The sequence below is a fragment of the Alligator sinensis genome, unplaced genomic scaffold (genome assembly GCF_000455745.1).
Source record: "Alligator sinensis unplaced genomic scaffold, ASM45574v1 scaffold528_1, whole genome shotgun sequence".
In the NCBI taxonomy this organism is placed as follows: domain Eukaryota; kingdom Metazoa; phylum Chordata; order Crocodylia; family Alligatoridae; genus Alligator; species Alligator sinensis.
Window position 1 is genome coordinate 5778990 of NW_005841846.1, and position 11144 is coordinate 5790133.

Consider the following 11144-nt stretch of genomic DNA (forward strand, 5'->3'; position numbering starts at 1 on the left):
CTCTCAATGCTGTCCACATCTCTCCTGAAGTGCGGCGCCCAGAACTGGATGCACTACCCCAACTGCGGCCTGACCAATGTTGCATAGAGGAGGAGGATCACCTCCTTGGACCTGCTCATGATGCATGACAAGGTGCAGTTAGCTTTACTCACCGTGTCCTCACATTGATGGCCCATGTTCATCTTGGAATCAATAATGACTCCAAGATCCCTTTCTGCCTCTCTGCTGATGAGAAGGGAGTTCCCCAGCATATTGGTATGCTGCTGGTTCTTTCTCCCTAGGTGCAGTACCTTGCACTTGTCAGTATTGAATCCCATCCTATTCTGATCTGCCCACCCCTGTAACCTGTCCAGATCTAGTTGTAGCCTGTCCCTCCCATCTAGTGTGCCCACCTCTCCCCACATCTTGGTGTCATCCGCAAATTTGAACAAGGTGCTTTTCACCCCCTTACCCATGTCGCTGATGAAGATGTTAAATAGCGTGGGCCCGAGGACTGAGCCCTGGGGAGCCCCACTGCCCACGTCCCTCCAAGTTGAAAATGACCTGTCCACTACCACTCTCTGGGTGCTGCCCTCCAGCCAATTTGTGACCCATCTAACTGTGTAGGCATCGACACCACAATTGCCTAATTTTTTAATGAGAATGGGGTGAGAGACAGTGTCGAAGGCCTTCCTAAAGTCCAGAAAGGCTATGTCCACTGCGACACCTGCATCCAAGGATTTTGTGATGTTGTCATAGAAGGCCACTGGGTTTGTCTGACAGAACCTGCCCCTAATGAACCCATGTTGGTTGCCTCTAAGCATAATCTCCCTTGCTGGTCCATCGCAGATGTGCTCCTGGATAATTTTCTCAAAGAGCTTCCCCAGGACGGAGGTAAGACTAATGGGCCTATAGTTTCTTGGGTCCTCCTTCCTCCCCTTTTTGAAAATAGAGACCACATTGGCCCTTTTCCAGTCCTCTGGCAGCTGGCCAGAGCACCACGAGTGCTCATAAAGCTGTGCCAGGGGTCCCTCAATGACCTCTGCTAATTCCCTCAGCACTCTGGGATGGAGATCATCTGGACCTGCTGATTTAAACATGTCCAGCCCCACCAGAAGTTCCCAAACTAGGTCCTCTCTGACCCTAGGCCTGGCTGTGCCTCTCCTGAGTATGTCTGGGATACTGGTGGGGGGGGATGTCCCGGTCCCTGCTCAGAAAAATGGAGACAAAGAATTTGTTAAAGAGGTCAGCTTTATCGTCTGGTGCAATCACCAGATTGCCAGGCGTGTCCTGCAGGGGCCCCACATTACCCAGTGCTTTCTTTTTATTCCCTGTTTAAAAAAGGACTTCTTGTTATCTTTGATCCTGGTCGCTAGTCCTAGCTCTATCTCCACCTTAGCCTTCCTAACAGCCCCTCTACAGTCTCGAGCAATGGAGGTATAATCCTCCTTGGTAATGGCCCCTCCCTTCCACTGGGTGTATGCCTCATTTTTAGCTTTCAGATATTCCTGAATGCCTTTGGTGAGCCATGGGGGGCTTTTGAGCACTCTTGTCCCCTTTGACTCACATTGGGACTGTCACACTTTGGGCTCGGAGGATCGTCTCAAGGAATGACCACTCGTCTTGGACTCTCAACTCCCCTACCCTCTGGGACCTCAGTGCCTCCCTGACTAATCTCCTTAACTCATTGAAATCGGCTCTCCTGAAGTCAAGGGCTACTGCCTTGCTGCAGGTCTTTGACACCCTGCGCTGGATGGTGAATTCCAGTAGGCTATGATCGCTATTGCCCAGGTGGTCAAGAATCTGCAGTCCCCTCACCAGGTCATCGCCTGTGGCCAGGACCAGGTCCAGCAAGGTATGTATTTTCCTTGGTGGGACTGTGCACCTCCTGGGTTAGGTGGAGGTCCTGTATCTTGGCTAGGAACCTACATGAGTGTCCAGACCTGGCTAACTGCTTCTCCCAGCAGATGTCCAGGTAGTTTAGGTCACCCATAATGGAGGTGTCCCTTGACCTAACTGCCTCCACAAGCTGACCTGAGAAATCCCAGTCCAGCTTTTCCCCCTGGTTGGGTGGTTGATAGTAGACACCCACCGTTAAGTCCCTTTCCCCCTGACCCGCTTGTATTCTGACCCAGAGCACTTCAGTCTGCCCCTCCTCTGACCCTGTGCTGTTTGTTGAGGATGTGTATTGTTCTTTGACAGAGCGCCACACCCCCACTTTTCCTCCCTGTTCTATCCCACCTGAGCAGTCTGTAGCCCTTGGTGTTTACCGCTCAATCATGGGTTGAATCCCACCAGGTTTCAGTGAGCCCCACTATGTCCAGGTTTGCGTTAGCTAGCAGGAGAGCAAGTTCCTCCTGCTTGTTCCCCATACTACAAGCATTAGTGTACAGGCATTTAAGACCTCCTATGGGTGCATGCACCTCCTCCCTGATCCCAGGACTATCCAGCCCCCGGTCACTTACCTGGGTACTTGTGCTCGTTGCCAGTCTTGGCTGATCCAATAAAATATATCACCCCACAAAACATCCTTGTCTCTTCCTTATTTCCTGGACTGGCATGCCTACAACATCACTCCAGCACTGCTTAACTCTCTTGCCAGGATTACCTGCCATAAGATAGCTCTACTCTCCAGCTTTGCCAACATCCTTCATCTTTTCAATTAATGGAGAATTTGAGTCATTCTGCAGGAAGAGAAGCACCCTAGCAGTGTAGGGATAGGACCTTGCAGGCAAAGTCCATAGCATCCCAGGAAAAAACCTTGTTCCCTAAGGTGACAAACATATAAAGTTCCTCATCTCTTTCCTACTCCAATTACAGGCCCAAACAATTGCAGTGAGAATGCTCCTCACAGTACTATAAGGAAAGGATAGCAGATAAGCAGAGGGAAACAGGGTAGGGGCAGAAAGGGTCTTTCCATTGGAGTATTCATCTGTCATTTGAGAGAGGAGCCATTCCTCATCTAGTGTGACTGTATATCCTCTCAGTGTTCTTCAGTATTTTATCCCCAGGGCCTGAATTGGTTTGGTTTGGTTTGGACAACTGGTACCTTCTATTGAAACTGTTATCTTGTGACCATGAATTTATGTTATATTTTTATGTAAATCTAGCCATTATGATAATAAAGTAACCCATTCAAAAGGTAAGCTGACTGTAATCATCTAGGTAGCGTTTGTGTAATTATGCAGATAGCCTGAAACGATTGCTTTGGGAAATGCAAAGTCTGTCCCACTCAGCATTATTTTTGGAAGCAAACGGGAGAGGCATTATTCAAATATCCCATGCTAGTTTTTTTTAAACCAATGCTGCTAACTATTCCACTATTGACCAAAGTAGGTAAGAGGAAAGACAAGATCATATTGTGAAAAGTTGCACAGCCTTTTGGGAGCAACAGCATGTTTGTGCTGTCACAGTTGGATAGTGCTTGGGAGAGAAGCTTACTTTTCTCAAATCTGACCAGTAGAGCCAAATGGCCAGAGGAAAGCAAAAAAGCCGTTGGGACAACTGCACTGAGTCAAGGTTGAGCCATCCTGAAGAGCCCAGGAGGGCATGCAAATACCCCATCATCACTGGCTCTGCATCCCCCTTCTTAGGTCCAGAGTAATGATGCCCTGTTCTCTTCTGTGGAATGTGTGTCACCAGGTGACTTCCACTCTGACTCTTATATTTTGCTATTTCTCCTTTTGCTGGAGGCTGGCTGCAGACTTGGACAAACATCTTTGCATAGGTTATGTTCAGTTCATGGTTTTCAAACTTTCCCTTGCAGCTTTCCATGTCACCTCCTCAGCCTGTTTCTCTCTAGTTTTTCTGTGCTGGCTTAGGTAAAGATGTGGGAATGGCATCTCTCTCCATTCAGTTTATACTATCAGTGTTGGCACTGAACTGTGGTTATTGGCATCGAACTGCAATGTACTGAAGAAGATATCCAGTTTTTCCTAATGTTAACAAAATTTAAGGAAATAATGTTCAGAGAACTAGGTGTTCAGACTGAACTGCAGAACTGCCTGAATAGACAGGAGTGTAGCTTTCACGGAGTTCCAACTTTCTTAATAATGCCCACAGAACCTAATTAAGATCTCAGTGATCGTGGGTAAAAAGCCTTTTTGCTGTTACATCAAGGTAGATTCTCCAGAAATTAAGACAACTGAATGGTAGGGATCGGCCTTAAACTTCTCTGCTCCTGCTTTAGACTATCAGCCAGCACTACAGAAATCTGGACAGTGTTAATCACTATCACTAAAGTTACCTTTAAACCCCTAAAGCAGAACTTACGTTAAAAAAAAAGCTGAAATTCTGCGGCAAGAGGGGAGCACTCTCAGTTTAATAGCGTGCTCATCCTCCTACTTCGTTTATTCTCCTTGACAATGTTTCCTAATTCTTTCTGTTAGAATCATCTAAATATTTGCATTAAACCCAATTTCCAATCAGTCATGAAGCAGAACCCACCCCCAGCTTCTTTACAGCACTATTTATCAACTCTTTTGCCTGCTTGCGGCAGACCAAGAGCATCTGTGAAATAACTGTATGTGACTTGGTCAGTGAGATAAAGTGAGAAACAGTCTATATAGTTAGGCTAAATTAATATAATTTCCTATATGGCAGTGTGCAAAGATAATAGCAACAGCACAAGTAGGTTGTATTTGAAAAAAACAGGATCAGAAGGACAGTTAGCCTAGAAAAAACATGATGTTTCCATTTCATCCTGCTCACCTATGAGGCAATTTGAATTAATTCCAGGGGACTTTCAGTGCCAACATTCACAGTCTTGGTAAAGCTCTAGATGACCAAAGCAGATGAGCATGTGTCTAAATCTAACTGACAGCAGTGAGATTTAAGCACATATCTTGGAGTTCTGCTGAATGAGCCAGCTTCATAGCAAGCTCCTGGACATGAATATGTGTTCTTGTGTGACCTAGAATCCTCCCCGTTCCATGTTATTTGCACTATACTGTCATAAAGGCATTCCTCTCAGCCTCCATCGTCTGCCAACGTGGGTGGATCCACGAGCTTGAAAAGAAGGTGGTTGCAAGTGATGTGACTGGTGCTGCAGCAGTGGCTGCAGTCCCGTTCCCCAACCCCCTCCCTACAGGCAAATTGTGCCATGCCTGCAGCTCATAGATTCATAAATTGTAAGGCCAGAAGGGACCATGGAAGATCATCGGGTCCAGCCCCCTGTACCAAGCAGGGGACTTTTTTCAGTCCCTGAACCAGGTAAGATTCCCCTACTCCACTCCAGGCACCCCCACCCCTCTGGTGTTAAGTGGCAAATCTCCTCCCCTCCCGTTCTCCCATCTTCTTCCTCCCCAGCAGAGGTTACTTCCGGTCATAGGAAGGAGGGACCCATCCAATGCCATCACTGTCCCTGGCTGACCTGGGAGTGTGGGAAGTCCCAGAGCTGCTTCTGACCCACTTCAAACAGGGTTGTGGTAAGCAGCTGCACAGCCAACTTCAGCCAAGGACAGCAGCAATGGGAGGGTCCCCCTTTCCAGTGCCTGCCCCCTGCCAGGTGTCACCCCCCCCCCCCCCAAAGTGTTCCCCTGCTGGCCAGAAGCAAGTGCTGGAAGGTGAGGGGGATGGACCACTTACTGCCACAGTCATCCCTGGGCCCCCCATGGTGCCCTCTGCACAGCCCATGCTGGCAGGGGAACCCTGGGAGGGCAGGAAGGAGCAAGGACCCACACACTGCTGCTACTACTATGAAGACTGACACACTATGAAGCCACTCCCAGAGCCTCTAGCCAAATCAGGACCGGAACAGCTTGGGGCTTCCTCCATGCCCAGTCAACTGGGGAGAGTGGCAATGGTGGGCCTCTTCCTCACCCATTTTCTGCTTTGTTCCCCCTTGTATTCTCTATCAGCCACACCTTGGACTCTGCAGGGGACCCAGGCATCTGTGGGGAACTAGAGCTGCTGGCATGTGAACTACACTGCTGAAGAGGGATGAGACTGCACCACTGTATGCCCCCTTCCCCCCGTAGTTCTGCCCCTGCCTGCCAAAGATCTACCTTCAGTCTTTTCAATCTGCTCCTACCTTCATGGGCAAGGTTTTCACCCTCTGTTTCCCAGGTGGACTACAAAACAGGACCAGAAGGAGATGCAACTTGCAGAAGAGAAAGGATGGTTCCTGCTAGAGAGGGTCCTAACATTCCAGAGTCCAGATGCAGCCATTACGACTGTCATTTTAGGCACATTATTTTGTCAAAAATACAGTATACCCGAGACCTCAGCTACTTCCATTCATATAGATGGAAAATAGCCAGCCTCCTAAGGCTTAGTTATTCCTATAGCCTTTCAAATACTTCACTAAAATTTGCTGCCTACTGCATTCACCCCCACATACCATTCATTACCTTTGCATCTTTCTGAAACATTTTTGATAGAATTGCAGAAATACCAGAAAGTACCAAAAGTGTTTGACTTTTTCACATGTACATTCACAAAAGTATTATTAATTTCTTGGATTTAACTTCAGTTGAAGATGGTGGTAGTGGGAGTAAATAGCATATATTACGTTCTTTTGCAGAACTAGGATTTAAATCATTTATGTAAGCCTAGTTTACATCTAAGCACTATTTTTCTTGATGGCTGTATAGCAAGCATAGACAGACATCTATTCAGATATGTATTCTACCTATTCAAATACTGTAAAGCAAATTTTTAAATCATTGTGACTTATTTTACAAGTAACTATTTTTGAATACAGGACTTGGAGCTCAATTTTACTGAGAGCTATGTACATACCATGCCTGAATTAAAAAAAACTAATTTGGTTCAGTTGTGTATACTCAAAGAATCTTAATTGATAAATCAAATCACTAGATAGATTTCTCTCCCTGCCCCCCAAAAGTGTTTCTTTTGGGAGACTTATCATGAAGCTGTCTTTATAGTCACCCTTTAGTATAATATTTTAGATTATAATATCATACCACTCCTTATGACTATTTCAGGCTCTTTCATAATCTCAGTGGGCAGGACCAGAACCATAAAATCCTAAATTATTTGATAAGCTAACTAATGTACCCCAAAACACAGTCATGAACACAGGATGTTCATAAGTACATCACATGCACTTAATTTTAAGCAAGGGTACTACTCTAAGACAGCAAATAACTTGGGCTGAAACAACAGGAGAAAAATGAAGTGGATTTGATTTATAAACCAATTTATTTTATTGTTTTAGTTTAAGTTCAATTGAACATTAACAGACTTCACTGGTTTCAATTTTTTGTCTTATGTGGAAATGTGCATGGCACTTCATCTTGAACATGTTTCAGTTTTCTGAAGTTTGTGTGAATTGTAGAATGAGTTGAGAACCTCATCCATACTACTGTGACACGTGAAAAAAGCTGGTGAAAAAATACTGGTTGAGAATCTATAACCTGGTGCTTACAGAGTACAAGGCCAAATAAACTTAGTATTTGCAAATATTCTTTCTTCTTAAATATAGTTTTGCAGGAGCAGCATGTTTTTCATCCATGTGCTGTGTATGCTATGATGCTGCTGAGTGGCTAGAAGCATTTACTGAAGTAAGTACAAACAAGTATTTGAAGATTGCCACTTTGAATAAATTCAGTGTTCACATTATCAGAATCTGAACCAGTGTGCAAATCAACTGGTCTTCAAGAAATGCATTCTAAACATTGGAACAATACTTTATTGGGCATTTGGCAGGATATTAACTTTAATATATATGTATACATATACACATGTAGGTTGAAACAAATGTATGAGGAATTTTCATACAAAATATAATTGTGATCTAGTGGACAACCATTAAATAACCTTATGCATCCTTATCTCTGAAGTGGATTTGCCTCGTAACCTCCATTCTTAGTTTCCCTAGGAAATATGTTGTTGCCCATTAAATCACAAGTAATATATTACAAAATAGATCTGGAACAATTGAACCAAGTGGTTTTGTTTACTTTAGACAAATTTCTTGATCTCATCATACAATACTAATACGAAAGCACCTCCCATGCCTCTCAGCACGTTGGACCAGGCACCCTTGAAGAAAGCTCTGGGTCCTTCATCTTTAGCTATCTTCTTCCAGCAATCAATTGTGCCCTTGTACATGATGTCAGCTATGGAAACATAAGTGTACAGGTAAGAGACTCTTGAATCATACAAGCAATTCAGTTTCAGGTCTGTTTTACTAAAAACATTTTTAATGATATTAATAAAATAAGAATTTAAAATAGATAAGCGGCCCCAGTAAAGTACTTTTAATTCTCAGAACAAAAAGTCATCAATAGATTCATCACTAAGAAGTTATTTCAGCCAGCTTAGGCCAGTAAAATAGAAGACCGCTGGTTTTCTAGATGTAGACTTCCATGTCCCAATCATAAGGTAACCCTTACAGCAATGATGGTACAAGAGAAAGCTTGTCCTTACCTCCCTTTCTGCCAGACTGCATCATCATCCTACGTCGGACAGTGTCAAAGGGGTAGGAAACCAGCCCTGCTACAGCAGTGACAGACTGGGCGATCATCCAGCTCACTATGATATGCACATTCTTGGGATCAGGCATCATACCTGTCATCAAGGGCAAGTTGGCAAGGTCAATACAGAAAAGTTGGGGTGGGGGGAAGAGAAAGAAAAAAAAAAAAATCAACGCACCCTGGGACTCCTAACCCAGACTCCATTCATTCACAGAGCCTTATCAATGGCAAGTCAGTAGAACTTCTTTTGAAACCTGTACCTTCTGTTATGTCCCAGGCAGTAGCAATACAACTGCCAGCCAGTAAGAGAGTGCCAATCAAAAGTTAGGGACATAACCTTGACTGCAACAGTTGCAGATCTGTTCTAGACTTGTTCTGTAAGGATTTAGCCTTATTGCATACAAGCCAACTATACAACCCTAAAAGGGGTGCAGGGACTGGAACACTACCAACAACTTTATCGGAGGCTCCTAAAACTCTCATCTGAGTGTTCGCTCTGGAGGGAAAGGTCCGAATATCTGAAGTGGCAACTGACTCCCCAGCCCAGCCCCTGGCTTCTTTACTTTTCATTCCATCCAGGAAGAGCACACACCAACTGCTGAAACTTCCTTAGCCTGATGAAGGGTTTTTGAACCCGAAAGCTTGCTTAATAACTATTCTCCAACCATTTGGGTTGCTCTAATAAAAGATATCAAATTCACCCAAGGAACCTTGTCTGAAGTGTGCTGTAGCACTTCAAATCTGAGACTATAAACTTGAGCAAAGCTGCAGTGTAGCTAAGTCCTGATGGCCCAAGCAGGAATATTTATCTGCTAGATCCCTCCTCTGAAGTCACTGCTCCCTGCTCTTACCCTTGGCTGTGTCATAGACCCCAAAATAGGCTGCTCTGTAGATAATGATGCCCTGGACTGACACGTTGAATCCTTGATAGAGGCCCCTCAAGCCATCAGATTTGAAAATCTTGGCAATGCAGTTGCCCAGGCCAGTGAACTCTCTCTCGCTCAACCCTTTGCCCACATCAGCTGCCAGCCTGGTCCTGGCAAAATCCAGCGGGTAGACAAAGCAGAGGGAAGTGGCTCCTGCAGCACCTCCAGAGGCCAGGTTTCCAGCAAAGTAACGCCAAAACTGCTTGTGCCTGTCCACTCCCCCCAGGAAAATCTGCTTGTACTTGTCCTTGAAGGCAAAGTTGAGGGCCTGAGTGGGGAAGTAACGGATGACATTGGCAAGGTTGCCTCTCCAGAAGGAAATGATGCCTTGTTCCTTGGGGATCCTTACGACACAGTCAATGATCCCTTTGTATTGCTTCTCAACTGTGATCTGTTTGCTGGCATGCTGGACCTGTAAGGGGAGGAAAAGAATGGCAGAGATGGATATTGAAGCAAGCAGTCAAGCACACACCAGGTTGTTAAGGCGGTGATTCTCAGCAGGGTGCCTGGCTCAGGCTTCTCCCTGTCTGCTTTGTTCCCCAACCCCACTGCTGGACCCCTCTGCAAGGATCTAAGCACTGTAAAATATCATTTGAAACTGGGTGCTACTCAATTCACAAAAGTTATGGAGGGTGCCTTGAGTCCAGTGAGGGTTGCCTTGAGCCCATAAAAGTTGAGAGCCACTAGGCTAAGGAAAGGAATAGGGCATGTGCTTTTCATTTCAGAGTAGAGAATCTGAAAGATGGCAGAAAAGGTACAGGCATCTGTCACTGAAGAAGAAAACAGCCAACACTTGTGTGTAGATAGGCAGACAAGTGCTTTATGCAGTCTTACCCAAGGCTGACCAATGCTATGTTAAAGCACAGGGCCTGCTACAAACGTTTTGCCAACAAGGCACCTGCCTGCAGAATTGGAAGCCGGACCAGGCTACCAAACTACCCATCCAAGAGAAGCTCCTTGGAAAAAGAGGCTCATCAGGCACGTGGATGTTAGATGGCCTCCAGCGCTCCCGCCTGCGTCCAGGCCCAAGTGAGGGGGGAGGGGGGAGGACAGGTGAAGGGCACTTGTGACTATAGTTGCCCTCTGCAGAGCGGATCCATTGCGGCCCTCCTGAAGTGCTTCAGGAAAGCTCGGACCTGGAAACACACCTCTGCCCAGACAGACAGCCCTGAGAAAAGGCCCTCCATCATGAAAGCTCACGTAGGTTCAAACTGCCCGCAGGAGCTGGGGAAGGGCAGTGCCAGCCCCCAAAGCTTTTCCCAGTCTCCCAAACCGGTGGCTGGTCTGAAGAGCCAGGGAAGGGCACTGCCACCCCCAAAGCATGTCCCAGACTCCCTCAACCAGGCAGCTAGTCCGGAGAGCCGGGGAGGGGCACTGCCGCCCCCAAGCTTGTCCAAGTCTCTCCCAACCAGGCGGCTGGTCTAGAGCCAGGGAAGGGCACTGCCACCCCCCAAAGAGTGTCCCAGTCTCTCCCAAACAGGCGGCTGGTTACCCCTCCACCGCAGGGACCCTTGCCCAGGCCTCCGAGTCCAGCTGCGGTTCCAGGCAGGCGACGGGAGCCGTTCCCCTCCCTGCCCCCGCCTGTAACCAGACCCGGGCAGGCGCTGCCCATATTTAGTCACCCTTAGCCTGCGCCCGGGGATGCTGGGCCGGCGCCCGCAGGGGCAGCTCCCCGGCCCCGGCCCCCCGCGGGCAGCTCGCGGAGGGCGCGCAGTGGCGCTCTGCGCGCGCAGCAGCAGCCCGGCGGTCCCGCCGCTCACCTGCAGCAGCAGCTTGACCCGCTCCGCGGGGGCCGGCG

The 11144-nt window shown here is 47.0% G+C and overlaps 1 protein-coding gene across 1 annotated transcript; it reads right to left on the minus strand.

Annotated features, from left to right (window-relative positions):
* Positions 1 to 7610: 7610 nt before the first annotated feature.
* Positions 7611 to 11139, minus strand: SLC25A4 (solute carrier family 25 member 4; the record flags this gene model as incomplete). The annotated part of the gene is made up of 4 exons (XM_006015906.3): positions 7611 to 8063; positions 8374 to 8514; positions 9272 to 9758; positions 11107 to 11139. Coding segments are annotated over 4 exons (819 nt in total), but the record flags the coding sequence as incomplete, so codon positions are not given.
* Between the last annotated feature and the right edge of the window lie 5 nt (positions 11140 to 11144).